This window comes from Gadus macrocephalus, chromosome 16 (genome assembly GCF_031168955.1).
Source record: "Gadus macrocephalus chromosome 16, ASM3116895v1".
In the NCBI taxonomy this organism is placed as follows: domain Eukaryota; kingdom Metazoa; phylum Chordata; class Actinopteri; order Gadiformes; family Gadidae; genus Gadus; species Gadus macrocephalus.
The window spans coordinates 19907492-19925613 of NC_082397.1; the positions used below are offsets into that span (position 1 = coordinate 19907492).

The 18122-nt window shown below is 40.0% G+C and overlaps 1 protein-coding gene across 6 annotated transcripts in view; it reads left to right on the forward strand.

Moving 5' to 3' along the window:
* The first annotated feature begins 2019 nt into the window (after positions 1-2019).
* The window catches only part of bcas3 (BCAS3 microtubule associated cell migration factor), a 210352-nt gene continuing 194249 nt past the window's right edge, over positions 2020-18122 (forward strand). For all 6 annotated transcript variants that reach the window (XM_060074791.1, XM_060074792.1, XM_060074794.1 and 3 more), the window contains exons 1-7: positions 2020-2164; positions 3007-3099; positions 4294-4348; positions 4468-4543; positions 5717-5823; positions 11894-11975; positions 15377-15449. In XM_060074791.1, coding sequence (XP_059930774.1) covers positions 3029-3099; positions 4294-4348; positions 4468-4543; positions 5717-5823; positions 11894-11975; positions 15377-15449 — 464 coding nt within the window. In that variant the 5' untranslated portion in view covers positions 2020-2164; positions 3007-3028. The remainder of the gene's footprint in view (positions 2165-3006; positions 3100-4293; positions 4349-4467; positions 4544-5716; positions 5824-11893; positions 11976-15376; positions 15450-18122) is intronic.

Sequence of the window (18122 nt, forward strand, 5' to 3'; positions counted from 1 at the left end):
CACTGTCACTGTTGTAGGATGGTCACCTTTGTGGTTATAGGATGTCACAGTGATAGTCACTTTTATGGTCAGTGTGATTGTCAATGTGAAGGTCACTGTTATTGACTGGGATGTCACTGTGATGGTCACTGTTATTCGTTGTTTGATGTCACTGTGATGGGCACCATGATGGACACTGTTATAGTTGTAGGATGGTCACTCTAATGGTTGTAGGATGGCCACTGTTAGGTCACTGTGATGGTCACTGTAGTGGTCACTCTGATGGTCACTGTTCATTTTTATGATGGCAGTTTGACAGTCCCTGTGATGGTCACTGTTATAGATGTAGGATGGCATTGTGATGGGCACTGTGACGGTTGTAGGATAGTCACTGAGATGGTAACAGGGGATCAGGGCTGGACTGGACATCTAGCTGACAGAGCACTTTCCCATGCCATCCTTAAACGGCGCACCTTGGAAGAAAAGGAAGCCAAAATGGATAAGACAAAACACAAGGGAGGCGTGAAAGAATCGTGGGCCAAAATAAGACAGGCCCTTCAAGCAGCTGCTGCAAAATGTGCCCCACCGACTGCATAGCCCTCTTGAGCACCCCTGGTCCAAAGGACTGGACTACAATTTTTTTTTGTACATTTTGGCTCAGACCAAGGCCTCCTGCCAGGAGGATTCTGTTGTCTGGTTTCTGTTGTTTCTGTGTGTCTGCCGGCACCAAAAGGGCGCTGTAACGCCCTAATGATTTACACTGTATTCATCTAACTAACTTTACAGCACACCTATCTAGACTAGGGAGAGAGATGAGTGGGACTAGACTCATCTCTCGTCCTCCTCATCCTCCTCAGTGTGCATTCCACCACCAGCCTCATCATGGTCATGGAACGGTCGTGGGCTAGTCACTGATGGTCATGTGTTGGTTGCCATGGTGGCTGATTGTCATCAATAACAGCCCTATAACAAAGCAAAGAAAGGACAATTGAGTGCAAATAGCAGTTGGACTGCAGCCTATCTCAGGCGCTCCCTCATTCTCATGTAAGAAGCGGTCCCTGCCCTTCAGAGGCCAGCAATGCAGCCTGATTTCCAAATCTCTTAAGCAACACTGAATACACAATCGCAAATAACGATGTTAAGACTGGATCCAGTGCGCACCATGTAACAGTGTAGTCCAGTCCATCAAGTCCACCTGTGATGAGGTCATGACCTGGACTACGGACTAGAAGATAGAAGGAAGACAGACCCGTTGAAAGAGGTACCTTCACCTTTCGCAGAGTCCCTGACCGAGCTCAAATGAATTAAGATCCTTCTCCATCTCTGGAAGAATAGTTTTGTTTTCAGAATTTACTTTAAAGCACTTTTCAGAGGTGTTCAAAAGGTGTTCGAAAAGTGCATGATTATGAACTGAACAATGTAACATTTGGATGTTGGTTTTCAGTGATGTTGAAGATTATGATGTCATAGCGGCATATCTATATATTTATATATATATGTGTATAGATATCTATAAAGATATACTTTTTTATATATATATATGCAGAGGACATCCGGACCTTTCACATATTAATTCACTAGTAGGTCTTCAGGGTAATCTACAGCATTCAAAGACATTTATTATTTCTTAATAAATGTATACTCTTTTGGATTGTCTGTGTGTGCGTGTGCTTGTGAGTGAGCTTGTTTGTGTTTGAGTGTGTTTGTTTGTGTGTGTGTCTGCGTGTGCGTGTTTGTCTTTTTTTGTTGTGTTTGTCCAACAGTTTTCAGTTGTCATTTGATAGGTCCCGTATATTTTTTTTGTTTGTGTGTGTCTGCGTGTGCGTCTTCCTGTGCGTGTATACGTGTGCGTGTGCGTGTGTGTGTGTGTGTGTGTGTGTGTGTGTGTGTGTGTGTGTGTGTGTGTGTGTGTGTGTGTGTGTGTGTGTGTGTGTGTGTGTGTGTGTGTGTGTGTATGCATGTTTGTCTTGTTTTGTTGTGTTTGGCCAACAGTTTCAGTCGTCTTTTGATAGGTCCCCTATTATTAAGACCCGCCTACTTGTCTGATTGGGAGTTCTGATTGGCTTTTAACTAAACACAAGACTTCCGCAAACCCTGGCGACTGTGTTTACGTTTTACAACAGAGCTCCCTGGATTTACCAAACTAATACGACAACGAAGGCAACCATTGACAAAGAGCATATTGGTTCGTGATTTATCCATGAAAGACTATATTTCAATTACTTCACGTGTGACTGCTATTTTGATACTTTGCGAGCAATTGGGGTAAACTGAACGTGGCTAGCTGTTCCATCTTGCTAGGTTAATGCAATGATTATCAAACTAAAGTTAATACAGGGAATTGGGTCAGATAACGGAATGGTAATTTGCATTCCATGCTGATTAATATTCACTGTTTGGTGTTGCAGCTGCTCGCATTAGGCACACATAATAAGCGTTAAGTGGCTAATGTAGCAATTTAGCCTTGTTGTCCAGAGGAGCTGTCCAACATCACAATGATAACCCTGATAACGTTCACCGTTTTGGGTTATGACAACTCCACACAAGTCTTCTCATAGCTTAAAGGGTGGTTTGCTAATCGGTTTCTGGTAATAATGAGCAGTACGTTGTCTTGCATTATAGCATCGTTAAATTCACTAGTACGTTGTTTACTTTTTTATGCTTCTTTTACATGGTTGTTCATTTAGAACTTTATGTTGGTATAGGAGCACATGTGTTTTATTGCATGCAATACATTTGGTGACCCAAAGGAAACCTAAGCACTAGATTATGAATTAAGAGATAGATATAGTCTAACCCCGAGCTTACTATACTGCAACTTACCCTGAATTTACTATTCTACAACTACCAATAATCACAATGGTATAATAATGATAACAATAATGTTATGCCTTCAGTCAGAACTTCTTTTTGAAAACCTGCTTAAAAGTCTTCATAGCAGGTTCATCTTAAACTGCTATTTGGTTTCCCCTCTTATCACATAAAATGCTTAGATTTAAATATGTAATCGTTTTGTCCTTAATTTAGGATAAACAAAATACAAGCCAGCATGGCATCTGACTCCCCACGCAGACCAAGTCGCTGCGCTGGAGGAGTTGTGGTGCGAGCTCAAGCTGCCACGTAAGTAGAGCTTTCTTCTTTTATATTTTCCATCGATACCCCTGTGTTGAAGCAGCTGTTTAAATAGGATGTATGCCTTCATGTTCTATCATGTCAGTTCTATCTGCCACAGTTTCTCTACTCAATATATGTTATCCCCTTTAGTTCAATAGTTTATTTTGTTTGTTTACAGCCTAAAGTGCATTTGTGTGATTTAAGGTTTGCTCCCTTTAACTGTTTGTGTTAGTATCAAATGTGTCTCACTTGAGATCAGTGTTAGTACACTTACATTGCATATCTGTAGGAACTGAATCTAAATTATTTATGTGGATAAGTACTTCCCAGATACATTCCTTGCGGTTTGATGGACACGCATTTTTCGTGCCTACCTCACCGGTTCACTAATAACATGGGGGTATCCTTTACAATGTAAAGTCAGCCAAACATTTTGAATGGGTCACTGGTCAAAGTCATATTATGCACACACACACACACACACACACACACACACACACACACACACACACACACACACACACACACACACACACACACACACACACACACACACACACACACACACACACACACACACACCGAGGGTCTTGCATTCACATTTACATTTAGGGCATTTAGCAAACGCTGTTATTCAAAACGACTTCCAAAGTGAATAATTACATTTGTGAGAAGAAAGAGAAATAACAATATATCGCTATTGGTACAGTAAAGATGTTCATAGAAACAAGTGCCAAGCACTTACAATTGCTATGTTAACCTTTTACCCTGTAAGTTAGCTGTATACAATGATCAGTACTATTTTTAAGTGCCAGGATGAACAACCAGAAGTGCCAGGACATACAAACAATAAGTGAGTAGGATTAAGGTATAAGGGTCTTCAGTTAGCTTAAACTGAAGTTAGCTCTGCTTTAGACGTTTGGAGGAAATCCATACAGAGATAAGCCAAGATGTAATTACATTCAGGTTCTCAGGAGCCAAATGACGATACAGTCCCAACAGAGAGAAATGCGTATGATTCATCTAAATATTCATCATGAACTTCATCAGTGGCCTGTGCTCACAAAATCCATACTTTTGTTAAGAAACTATCTCTATATTCATCTACAAAGAAAGTATTCTGATAATCTACAAATAAGGAAAATGTTTTGACACTTTTCTGTGTGTCTACCTGTAATAAAAATATATGTATATTATTAGGGAGCAGTCCTACATGGAAAGCGTGGTGACGTTCTTGCAAGATGTCGTCCCGCAGGTAACTTTTATACTTCACAAACAAAGCTACGGGTGTATCATATCCCATGATAATATTTACACGTTCATGACAATTGTTTTCTCAATATTTCTGCACTGTTTCAATCGGTATTCATTCAGGCATACACTGGAGCGCCTCCGACTGACGAAAAGGAGAAAATCATTTGGGTGCGATTTGAGAAAGCTGACATCAATGGTAAGATTGTTTGTACGTACAATTTTCCTCATCATGATTGGCAAAAGATAGGCCGACATGACGGTCCCAAGTAGATATCAGAGGACTATTAAAGTGCTTGTCCGGTGGGGAACACTGGAAAGAAACAGTCAGCAATGCTGCTTATGCTCCCAGTGTGTTTTAATAGCAAAGACAAATGAACAAAAAGAATGGAAAACATTACACATATATGATGGAATTCACAGATTTCCATTGATACTATATAAATATATTGCCTTCTATTATTGTACATTTGTATTCATCAATGGTCAAATTAAAATCCCATGTAGTAGTGCAGTACCAAAGATTGAAGAAGACTGATTAAGCACACCTGTCCCTCGTTCAACACATTTATTTGGCACTGTGGCTCCAAAAAGTTACATTAAGATTCAGGGCATTTAGTAGACGCCTTTATCCAAAGTGACTTACAATAAGTACATTGGTCAGAAGAAGGTGAAACAATATATCACTGTCGGGGTACAGTCAGGATGCACTGATGAACACTGACAAACTGTGTGCCCAGATCAGCCAGGTGATCAACAAACAATCTGCATAACGTTTTTCCCTCATTTGGAAGAAACGCCTATACACTAATACTGGAATTCATCTTTTCTAAATACGGTAAATAAAAAAATCCACAGGTAAAATATCACAGGTTCACTAGAAGCAGTGAGAAAAAAACATTAGGGTTTTTTGTAATGTTTGTTTATTTCAGATCATTCAGACCCGAAAACCTCATATTCAGTTTTGGCCGGCAAAACATTATATTACTGACCTGAATACATGTTGGCTACTCTTCGTGATTGGAAATGGAACCTCCAAAACATTTTGTTTCGTTAGTTGTTTTGAATCGCCTGTTCTGAAAAATATAGCTTCAGGATTTTCTGCTTGATTCTATTATTGTGTAGTTCTCTTATGTATGCCTTTGTCAATCCATTTTGATGGATTTTGATGCAGACTAATATTTGATCCCTTCTGCTTTACATGATATTTTTTGAGACTCACGACAACTTTCTTGCCTTGGCTGTTGGAACAAAAAAAAACAAATTATTCTGTATACTATCAATTGAAAATATTCAGTTAGTTCAAATAGTCAGAAAAAATTGTGGGATGTGATTGGTTGTGTGTTTGTGTGTTCTTCACCTGTTTGGACAGACACAGCCCGTAACCCTGTGTTCAAGGAGATGCACAGTGGAACTACAGAGCCTCCTCTCTGCCTCATGATTGGCTACACTGATGGGATGCAGGTCTGGAGCATATCGGTGAGTGACCAGTGCCCAGGAATAGCCTAGTTTATGCCTTCTAACATTTTACAAATACTTTAATCAATGATATCTGAATAATGCAGAGATGAACTGATTATTATGAACTCAAATTGTTAGAAGGCATGAACATGTCGTTTTTATATCCTAATGTCCTATAGGCAGTTTCATATCCTGTTGCATGCTTTATATGAGGGACGGAGAGAAACATGTCAATATTATTGATTGAATTTTCCAGTCTATCAGGTTGGACAAGGTTTCACCAGACATAAAATAGGATTGAGATGTTCTGGTAAAATTCGGCTTACTTTAATGATTAAGTGAATGATTTGATTTGGGTAAGAATTGTAGGTGTTAAAGAGCCAGTAAACCTACTGTTTCAGGTGGAATTAGAGTCACACTGAAAAAAACTTTACATACTAAGTCAATGTATAGACGCAAATTTATGAGATTGTCTCGCCAGGCATTGGCTGCGTTGCAAATGGCGCAACACGAACAGAGCAAAATTCATTGGTTCCCTAGTTTTTTATTCAAGTGTTTTTTATTTTGATAAAGACTATTGTAAAAGGTTGATCACTATGTTTTCATCATGCATTCCTTTGAGAAATATATATAACATTTCTGTCAATGTATGACAAGGCGAGCAAAACAATGACAAATATACGACCACCCCTTTTATTCACTCCCACTCCTACACCCCACTGAAAATATCATATATCAATGGCGCATCCCAGCCCCTTCTGACAGATTAATTTATCGGCCTTGTGGATACATTTCTCTAGACCAAAAAAAATACTGCTATGAGGTGCCAAAGGAATGTAGCATAGTTCCACCAAGTATAAGACTACCAACACTAAAATCATGCATTCTGCAGGATAAGCCTTTTTGTTTTGACCTATCATGTCGAATCAGGTCAGTGGCGTTCTTTTCGTGACGTCACGAAGATAACACCACCTGTATTCGCAGCAGAGTGGAATGTTTGCATAGTGTTTTGAGGATAAGGCAAATAGTCTTTTACTCCTTTTTTCTAAATCACAATTTTTATTTTTGTAACGTGACTAAATGGCATACATGTTGACTTGCATGCCATTTATAGTCAACGAAGACATATTACAATGTAAAAAAAACAACTTCAGATTGGTTTTGGGTTCACTGACTCTTTCATGCATCTACATTTGCACTGGACTACTATTAAATAGGAACGCAAAATAATTTGTTTCATAATCTCCAAAATCTCTGGTTTGTCATGTATTGGACAAGCGGAGTCACTATTCATCTTTACAGAGTCTTTCCCTAGAAAGGAAGTTACATTTAAGTGTAGCTTTACTGTTCGATTATCTTATTCAAAATGACTTAAAATGATTAAATCATTATTTTGCATCAAATCAAGACGAGACAAGACTCCTTTGATCGCTGCAAGAAATGGGTAAATCAATAAGCATGATAATATCCCTTTCTCGATTGGGGGAAATTAACCGAACAAAAATAATATGATTCTGGTATGAAAGGTTTCACATAGTACAAGTTTTCACAGAATAAAAACAAGGAATTTTACTAGGTAAAAATAAATGGCTAGTCTTGTCAGGGACCTAATAGATAAGTCAAAGTAAGTAAATCAAAGGATAGGGCATACATGATGATATCTATGACAATAAAAAGACAATAAGAGACATTCTCCAGTGAAAACTGCAAGTGCTCGTGTGGAGAATAGAGCTCAAATAGCTTAACACATACAGATCTATTCGTTTGTTATCATTCTTCAATGGATGATAACAAACGACCTTGCAACAAACACTTCAAAACCAGTATTGAGCCTTCATGTGTATCATGAATAATTATAAATTTCATTATTATTCAGTTACATGGATATTTCTGATTTTGTTTCAAAATATTTGTCTGAAATGTTTAATGCTGTTCTTTCCCAAATATGTATATTGTTCATTCCTAAAATTTGCCTATTAAGGCATCAAACCAATTAAAATGTTATGGAAGACGCACACAGCTGAATCGGCTCATGAACACTTCGTTCATTAGCTGATAACAGCTGCAATGTCCCTAAATGTCCACTAGAGTTCAATGTCGACCAGCTTATGAACACTAAATCGCTACTTACGTCATGACTTTATTTAGCCATTGAATAGGAAACGGAGAACTCTATTGTATGCCTAGAATGGCATTGCTGGACGAAATAATGTCATCCAGGATATGTAAACAATGTAGTCATAATAGATATTTCAAATATGTATAAATAATAAACAAAATTTGGCTCAAATTATCCCATGTATTATTTTATGGGATGGCTCTCTCAATGTGTTACATTTATTTGTGTAACTTTGTACATTATAAATCAAAAGTAGTGTATAAAATCGAATTCTGTGTTCAAAGACTTTTCTAGGAACTTTTGTGAGGAAAAGTGGTGGTGTAATGCAGGCTTATTTTTTTATTTTTTTACAAAGTCCTGGAAAATCATTAGAGGATTTTGTCAGCTCGGCAACGTGACGAATAACCCACAATACTGTGAAGCCCGAGCTCATAGAGTATCCCCTTTCATATAGAGGCCATCACCGAAACTTGCAAACTTCACATACATCCTGTGAAATCTAAACAGACCAACGTCCTTAATCAGTTGCTTTATAAACATCCACAGGCCATGGGGAGAGAGACTCGCCCCCGAGAGAGAGAGAGAGAGAGAGAGAGAGACACACACACACACACACACACACACACACACACACACACACACACACACACACACACACACACACACACACACACACACACACACACACACACACACACACACACACACACACAGACTGCTTGGTGTGATGTGGCTATGTACAATACATTCTTAACAGCTTTTTTTTCACATTTGTTATTTTTGGGCGGGCTGGGCTTTACATTAGACACCCAGTTATGTAGTTCAATAAGTTCTCAACCCCTTTCGGGTTTGGGTTTACCTCCACACCGATCCTTCACTCGGCAACCACCGCCCTCCTATCATACACTATCTTTGTCTTGCTTCAAGATTTTGACGTTTATAGGATATTTTAGGGTGCGTTTTAGATTCTTTTTTTCTTTTCTTTCTTCAGTGTTTTAAGTAAGCGATGAAAGTGCCCTGCTTTCTGGCTTTTGAGTGGCCGTGAAGTGTTTGTGACAGTTGCTAAGCCAACACCCTCTGTAATGGCCCGGACCAGGGTGCACAAGCACATGCACGCTTGTTCGAACGGCACTCACCCACTCCTTAAATTGAGACACGGGTTGGTTACTCCAGATCATGGTTGAGGTGTGTGTGTGTGTGTGTGTGTGTGTGTGTGTGTGTGTGTGTGTGTGTGTGTGTGTGTGTGTGTGTGTGTGTGTGTGTGTGTGTGTGTGTGTGTAAACTCTGTTTTATAAGGTATTAGATTACTGCAGGATAATTGTTTGTTAGTAAAGGCATTATAATGAAACTAACATCTTTTAAGACGTTATTTCATTAAAATACACTTTTATCCATTGAAACGTTCAACTGCTATATAATGTGCTTCTCTGTTTATTAGACATGTTTTTGTATATATTTTTTTTACATTTAATATGTAACACATTGAGCGTGTATATTTGATATGAAACACAAAACAGAACAGGGGCATCCCAAAGGTAGCCCTCTCATAATTTATCCCTCATTGCCCTGAAAATAAGTTAGTGGCTTCTATAGTGCATTTGAGAATGGGCAAATAAAGCCTTGGTGACCAAGCCTGATGCTTACTTTATCCCATAGCTACATATTTCTCTCTCTCTCCCTCTCCCCTCTCTCCTCTCTCCTTTCTCCTCTCTCCTCTCTCCTCTCTCTCTCAGACACAGCGACACCACAAACTTGACTCAACTGTGTGTATGAGAGCAGCGCATTGACGGCAAATACTTCTGTTAAGGGCCTGACACCATGCTGAGCTCTATAATCCTTTTGTTTAATTTTTTTTAGCTTTTGAACCACAGAAGTCAATTGCATTTATCCCCAGTACTTTTAGATCCTGCAGCACTTTATGCTGTCTGTTAAGCAGTTGACCTGCCATGTCCAGCACCTCAATATGTCCCCACAGCGCATACTGAGTGCTAAATTGTGAAAATGGCCCAGATATCATTGACCCAGAGCTTAGATCATTTTTTTTTTTTTTTAAAGATTAAAACACTGGAGCAGACACTCGATTCCAACAGTAAGAAAATAATAAAATATTCTTCAGCTGAATACCGTTTCCAAAATGTGGCATATTGGTACTATTGCCACTAGTACTATGAGTAGTAGTAGAAGTTGTTACTTTAATCTTATATTTATTTGAAATGGTAGAAAAATGAATACAAAAAATAAGAATAATGATTGTACATACATTATGAAAATAAATAAATAAGATGGACAGATAAAGAAATAATACAATTAATAAATACACCTGAGTTCTGGTCCTTCCGGCCCCTTGTGGTGTAATCTAATGTAACCGAGAAAGTGTTATGCCCATAGCCCATGTCACACACAGCGCTGTAAGGCGAGGATGAGCGGCTGTGTAATGCACAATAACCCGCCGCGTTACCCCCACCCCCAGCCCATCTCACTTCATATGGCTGGATTCCATTATTCACACGCACACGCACACAAGCACACAAGCACACAAGCACCATGCTCTTTATTTGCCTGTGTTGGAATCCCAACCTCCCTCACGCTCTGCCCTGTTTCACTCCCAAGGATCATTTGCTCTCTTAACCTGCTTGTGTAGCCACTGTTAATCTAGTGCCACTGTGCTCTGAGCACTTTTAATAAAAACATAGCCTCAAATCCGCCACTTTGAAAAGGCTACTAATTGCGCAAAAGAGCGATCATCCCCTCAGATGGGTTTAAGGACTTAAAATTCACAGATTAGAGCCCTGATAATGTGACAATGTACGTTTTCACTGTTATTTAACGCATAAAAAGCAACAAAAGTGGGGCATTCAGCGCTTAAAACAATGTGCCATTACATGTGCCAGACCTTGCCAGGAGACATAGTACACTGACTTAATATCATCTCATCTCTCTGAAGCCTTCAACTAGGACAGCTGATACAATGACCATTAAAAGGCTTTGTCGTTATTTCCACTGCGATAAAGACAGGAAATGCAGTGACCTCTGTCTTTAGCGTCAATATATTGAAGTATAATTCCAAAGCTTTGCAAATGTGTCGAGGTGAACTCCCTCCGTCGTTGCTGGAAAGTGCACTTATGTTGCAATGTATAAATCAACAAGTCCAGCCGTATTTACCATACCAGTCTGTTTCGTTATCGGTCAATCTGTTTCCCTGCAAATGTTTGTAAATTTGGAAAGAAACTGAGGCAATAAGGAAATAAACTGTATTATCTTATCCATCCCTTTATCCACCCCATAACGGCATGTACTATCACAGTGCAGATGAGCCATATTATTTTTTATAATGTTTAGAACTAATCAGAACCGAAATCTTGAGTATGGGTCCAGTTTAGAGCCAGCTGGCTCAAGTGGGTGGTGTCTGACTGCATTGCTCTCTATCATGCGTCATGCACTGGAGTCGGTGTTCATGGGACGCGAAAGCTTTATTAAATGTCACCCTTTTGGTTTCTTTTATGTCCTAGTGATTTGGGCATTGAGGAGAATATGTGCCTCGGGGTCGATTTTCTATTAGCATTTATAGTCAATATATTTTCAATATAGTCATGAATTTGATACATATCTGCTGATAACTTTTCGAATCTTATTTCAAATAATTATTTTACAATCTCCCAAAAGACTCTGAAACTGATGAACCTGTGTTCAATTTGTAATTCCACGAATTGAATGCAATTTATGCAGTGGATTTCAGGTCATTGTTACACTACACAAACTGATGTATCTATCCACATTTTTATACACAATGTATATATTTATTTTAACTGGATTCATGGAATGGAATCTGTTAAGCCCTTTATGCTACTACTCGGTTTTCTGTTATAAATACAATTGACATGACTTGATTATCTTGGTCTAATTCATCAAAGTTCTAACTCTGTACCTTTTATGTTTTTGAGATAAAAATGACGTTCCATTTCCATCTAGTTGGCTGGGGAGGCCCAGGAGCTGTTCTCTGTCCGCCATGGTCCAGTCCGGGCCGCCCGCATCCTGCCAGCCCCTGATATCAGTGAGTCGTCTTCATTGATTATTGATTATTTCCCACAGACTTTTAGACTTGAATTCATCCAATTGCTTGGAATCACTTTTAAATCCTTAAAAGGGATGTGAATCGTCCTCCTGTTATTTAACTGTATAACTGTACTGCCATGTTATGTGTTACAAATATATATATTAGACTGGTATGGAGCAGTGCCTGCAAGAGTAAAATAAACATGAGGTATGTTTTTTGTGTGCTTGCTATGTAATACCTTGTACACAGAGCTACCTCGTTCCTCCATATGTTGTGCTGTTTAAAGTTTGCCCTATACCCATCATTTTCAGCTCCTCAGCCTGTCCCCTGAGCAGGCTCCCTAGCCACCCCTCCCCCATCACTGGCTCCTTGGTCCCATAGTATTATGAGGGATAATTGCATTTACTAAAGGTTAGCAAAGGAAGGGACCGGGTCCGTTGAAAAACATAGCCATTGCTTTTATTTAATCACCTCCAATCAGCCCAGAGGAGGATGGGGGACGCAGAGAAGAATTAGACACACACGAGCCTCGTGTATCATACAGGGTTCCCACCAGGCTTTCATGTTTGCTAGCAAGATTTACTGGTTACCAAAAATGTCCGGCTACATCATAAAAGAAAATGCTCAGGCGACGGGTGACAATAAGCTTATTCTCTGTCAGTTTCAAGACCATTATGATGAAGTGATCCATCAAAATATATATTTTGGAAGTAGCAAAGAAAAAAAAAGCAGGCCGGCAATTTAATTGCAGAGTGTGTATGATAAAAGAGTATACACTATGCACATTAAACTACCTAACGTTGGCTTACATCACTATTTTGTGCTTAAACTAGCAAATGCATGACATCATCAATGGAGGTCACATGCCCCCTCCTGGAGACCATAGTCTGATGGGACACAGTTCTGTCAATGTTATATAACATGTACTGTAGTTCATAATGATAGGTAGTAGTTCATAGGTCATTCGACCTTGGGTGTCTTGAAAGGCGCCTCTAAATGAAATGTATTATTATTATTATTATAAATCTAGTGACAATTCCAACATTCCACATAGAGGGTTGAGGAAATTAATATCAGCAGTCCTGATATCCTACTTTCTTCTCTCTTTCTCCTTCCCTCCCGTTGCGTGTCTGTTTGGAGCACAGGGTTGAATATAATTTCAGCACTAGTGTTCACATCCTTAAGGCCATGATGTAATTGGATATCTCGTTCCACTAATTAGCTCCTTTTGAGGCATGAAGTTGGAGTGCGGTGTCACTGCAGGTATCAATCAGTACTGTGAAGTACAGCGAAAAAGCCCCTGCCCGCTAGCTTGTGGCGGTCTTCTGGTGAGAAAATTAGCTTTTTGTTCTCTATCCATGCTACGGTCCTTTTGGCAAATTTCAACAATGCACAATGACGCCATTGGAAGAGGCCCTGGAAACGGATGAAAGCAAACTACAGTAATAAGAAGCAGCAGATCACCCCGACACATGAGTGGAGTAATTCTCCCAGCAGAAAATAAAAATGAATTGTCCGACTAGAGGGGTGGACACTGATTGCAATCTGCCAGGGCGCAAACAGTGTTGCACTGTGGTGAGCTGTTAAAAGGCCCAATTGTCTCTGATGGGACCTCATGGGTGGGCGGATTTGGAAAGACCCGAAAATAGGTGTTGATTATAATAAGCCAGGGTCTGCCCTTCCAAGAAGACGAGGAAGTAGTGGTCTCTCAAAGGGGAGTAAATCCGTTTATCCACATCCTCCCTGGGGTTTCTAACCTATGCTCTTCCGTTGTCCTGGAAATTGGGGCATTACACACACAGGGTCTTGTTTGACAACAAATGAGCATTGACGCGTAACCCTAATATGCATTTTTGCCTAGTGCGCTCTAAATTCCACGGAATGCCTTTGTGTGTATATATCTTAATCGGAAAAGATGTCACCATCATTTTTCTTTACTTTTTATTTAAACGTAAACTGATAAGTTTAAGTATGGATGTAGATACTTTGTACACAAGCATTCAAATAGAATAGAAAAAAAAATAAAAAACAAAAATTCAAAATGAATCAACTAAGTGGTTCATCTCTTTAATTTGAGTCACTGTTGTGAACAAAATATCAATATATTCTGACTTTAAATCTTTCATTCATTTTTAATATACCGGTATGCTCATTTTTATTTATATATGGACAGTGTCTGTGTGTCACGAGTGGGTTTTGATGTCCAATGACCCCATCTTGAGTGTTAAGGGCTGGTAGAGAAGGGTATGTTTGCTACTATGCCACACCACAGGAACTCCTGCTGATTGCTGTCAAGTCCCAAATTGCAGTACTCTTAAAGGCTAAAATCAGCTTTAATTTAAGCACCCTTTATCCCTTGGGTCTCGTGTTCCTTTACCAGTCTCTGTCAATGAGGACATTTGGGAAAATACGGTATCCTTTTCCCTTCTACATTTTCTCCCTTTATAATTATATTCTGTCATCATGCACAGTATCCGGCTTTCACATACTTCCTGTATTGACGTGAACGACAAAAAATGCTATTTTGGTATTCATAATTAAACTGTGGTGTTTGTATCTCCGGTTTTGTGTGATTTCGCCCATCTGATGGACGAAATCTGAAACTTTGTATCCAGATATTATTTGACATGCTAAACGTTTTCCCTCTCAGAGCCATAGGATTCATCAGGGCAACGTTTCTTTAACCACCAGTCCAATTATGCAGATTTAAAAAATCTTTACACGGGCACCAACCTTTTCTATCAGTCACAAGTCCACTTTAGAAGGTCCCAAGGCTTTGAAACGAGCCAGTCACATAGCGGACCTGCCTCATAAAATGCCTGCCAACTTTGGTGTCAATAGCTGCATAAATGATGTCACAATGTCAATATCAATAAATGCTGAGGCGAGTGCTAGGCGCCACTTTGCCCTTAGGGGGCAAATCCCTCAATAAAGTCATCAAGTCATACCATGACATGGAATCACTCCAAATCGCTTGAGGGCACTTATTTCATTGCTCCACAGTGAGGGGCACCCACAAATCGCTGAAGAAGAATGTCACTTGGGTCGGCAGTGCTTGTGGGATTTGAATATCTATCAAGACACTTTTTTCAAAAAGTGCTATGTGACAACAATCGTCTATATATAGCTCGGTGTACTCATCTTAAAAATGTATCTTCTAAAATAGTTATTTATGATTCAGGGGTGGGGGTCTATTTTCTTGGTAGATAATTGATGAAAGGGCAGCAGTTGCAATGATATCGACACACATCCTGTTGTGGCAGTGGGGCTGCCACTTGGATGTAAAAAGTTAAGGGGCCAGACAACACTCCAGATCTCACATGCTCTTTTTATAGAAAGCTCTGCTTTGTTGGGTGCTTCTCATCCGTCTTTGTCTTCCTGCACTTCTTCCCACACAGGCCATCTGAAGACAGACAGCTTTGCAGACAAGAGGCCCCTGCTGGGCGTTTGCAAGAGCACAGGCTCCTCCGGGTAAGTACAAAGAGCAGCACAGTGCACCATAAATAATTGTCTTTGTATATACTGAATTCATGGCTGCAAATCCCTACAGATCCATTGTGTTTTCTTCCCAAAACAACATTATTGTAAACATATGTGTGACTTATTTAACAACTTGTATTATCAAGGGGAATTGTTAAAAAAAATGGTTATACTACGGTAATTATTAAGGTAGCCTTATGAGTGAACCATTGTTCAGAGAGATATGAAGCATCTCAGAATATACTGTCCTCTTGATCTTCTTTAAGTACGTATTTTCTAAAGCGGTTTGGGTTTTTGCTTACACCTTCACCATCAACAGAAATGGCTGAAATCTTCTTTGAGTGAAAGCCTGGTTTAAAGGCACCCCATCACTTGAACACAAACTCTTTGCATTCACCCAGCAGTACCTTGGTCATTAGCCTGGAGCATTAGATCAATAACTCTGATTTATAGAATCAGAGTGGCAAACATTATTTTGTTTCTGTTTGGCCAAGGGCGGCGGTGGTGGGGTACTTGAACATTAATTTCTATTCAGACAGGGCGTCTTAGAGTGACAGAGATTAAACAGATGTGCGGCCCCCCCTGGGAACAGCAAAGTGTGTGCGGACAGGAGATGTCATGTCTTGCTTTTGGTGTGGTTGGCCAATGGAACTAAAAAAATAAAAAAAACACACTCACACAGCAACCTATTATATTTCCATACTATTTTTTCCCCTCAACTCTTTCTCCACTCCCCCTTACAGTATTTCTGTCCCTCTTCCAAAGCAAGTCAACTTTTAACTTGATATTTCCTCCTGGGGAAATGAAATAAGGAAGTCCGTCTTGTGCTGGGCTTCAGCAAAGAGACCACCTTCCACACGTTCTCCATGGACAATTGCCCCCGTTTCTTACACTGCTAACGCTGCTGCCATTGCTTCTGCTCGGTCCATGTCCTCGCTGACACCGAGGAAGGCAGGGTTTTTTTTTTCGATTGCTTGGCCAAAAACCCAGGCGGCTCTCTGCACTAATGCCAAAAACATGTGCCGTGTTGAAAAGCAGAAACCCTGACCTCTGGCTGAATGGCACAGCCTGCCCTTAGAAGTGTTTGGTAAATAATGCTTCTTTCAAAGTCGAAGGGGAAAAAAGCTTCCGGGTGCGGCACAGTTCTTTCCACTGGGCCTGTGTTCATAAACTTACTAAGGTCCTCACACAATTTTTAGCATATAATCATTTTGAAATAACAGCTTTTGTAAACCACCAAAAAGGATGCTGTCCTGACACTTAAATGGAAAACAGATTGGAGTCTTGGCCGCCACAGCAGTGCTGGTTTAGGAGCTGGTTCAGTCAGCTCCAGGCTTAGATTACAAGATTTGCAAATTAAAGGAAAACCAGAAGGGGGGGAGGTGGGGGGATCATGTGTGCCGAAGCCCTGTACTTGTGGACTTCCAACCAGGCACACTCAAAGTAATTTTATCAATGGAAAGGATTATGCATTAAGTCCAAACAATGTGTAGATCTGGTTATTTTCCCTTCATCCGAGCAAAGTTTGTCTCTCACTCACAAAACAAGTGCCAATGGGTTGGCAGAATTAGTAAAGAATGCTGATGCCATTGTTTTCCCTGGTATGGCTTTTCTTTTAATCTGGAATGGATTTATGTTTCCTAACATTGCCTACCGCTGGTATTATTTTTCTTTCATTTATGGCCACAGGTATTACAACTCTGGGATTTATGTCCGTCCTTTCTGAAGGAATGCGAATCATATGGGCAAGGGAGAGGTGAACTGTTTGTAGGAGTTTTCGAAGCGCGCCCTCGTCGGGGTAAAAGTTCAGCGCTTGAAGAAGCACGCTTTTGTTCTCTGGCTGTATTGGATTCAAGGCAGGGAACTGTCAGTGGAGTCCCTGACATTTCCAGACGCACACCCACTAGCAGCACCGCCGCACCACCACCATCACCCTTTCCAGTTCCCCTCAAAACAGCATCTCCAGATGCTGAGAGGATGTGGTCCATCTTGTTTTCTTTTAACAAATACAGCTCTCTGTCACCATGGAGATTACTACTGGATTGGTTACCCTGGGCTTCCGGCTGTAACATGCACGGATGTCCTGAGCTGATGTCATGGCCATTGCTTTAACCTTGAGCTACTCCCACTTCTAAGGGTTACACAACCAGAGATCTCTTATCTGTTCCTTGGCAATTCCATCACTGCTGCCATGCCAGCATGTTTTATATGTATTTTTAAAAGGGATCGTGTAATAAAAAATAACGGCTACTAAGCTACAGTTACTTTAACCATTTATGGGTAAAATAAGGAACCATTCTGGCCCAACATTATTTACATCAACAATAGAACGACTTTCAGGACAATTGAGACGGCAAGCATCACAGATTTATTTAGAGTGAGTGAGATATAAAGGATGATGCTAATAAATGTTGCATTATATATTGTACTTGTATACTTGATCTAAAACTGTTTCCAGTGTTGCAGAGCGGACGCATCCTACCCTTTACTATGTATTCAATGGAAAATTGAGAACGGAGAGATGCTGGATTAAGGGGATTGCAGATGTCCTGCTTTTAATCCTAGGCATTCCCCTCTGTCACAATATGATCTGTTGTCTTTAACGCCACCACAATCCAGCTCTCAAAGACGTAAGGACAAACAACGTTTTGGTATGAATGTAAT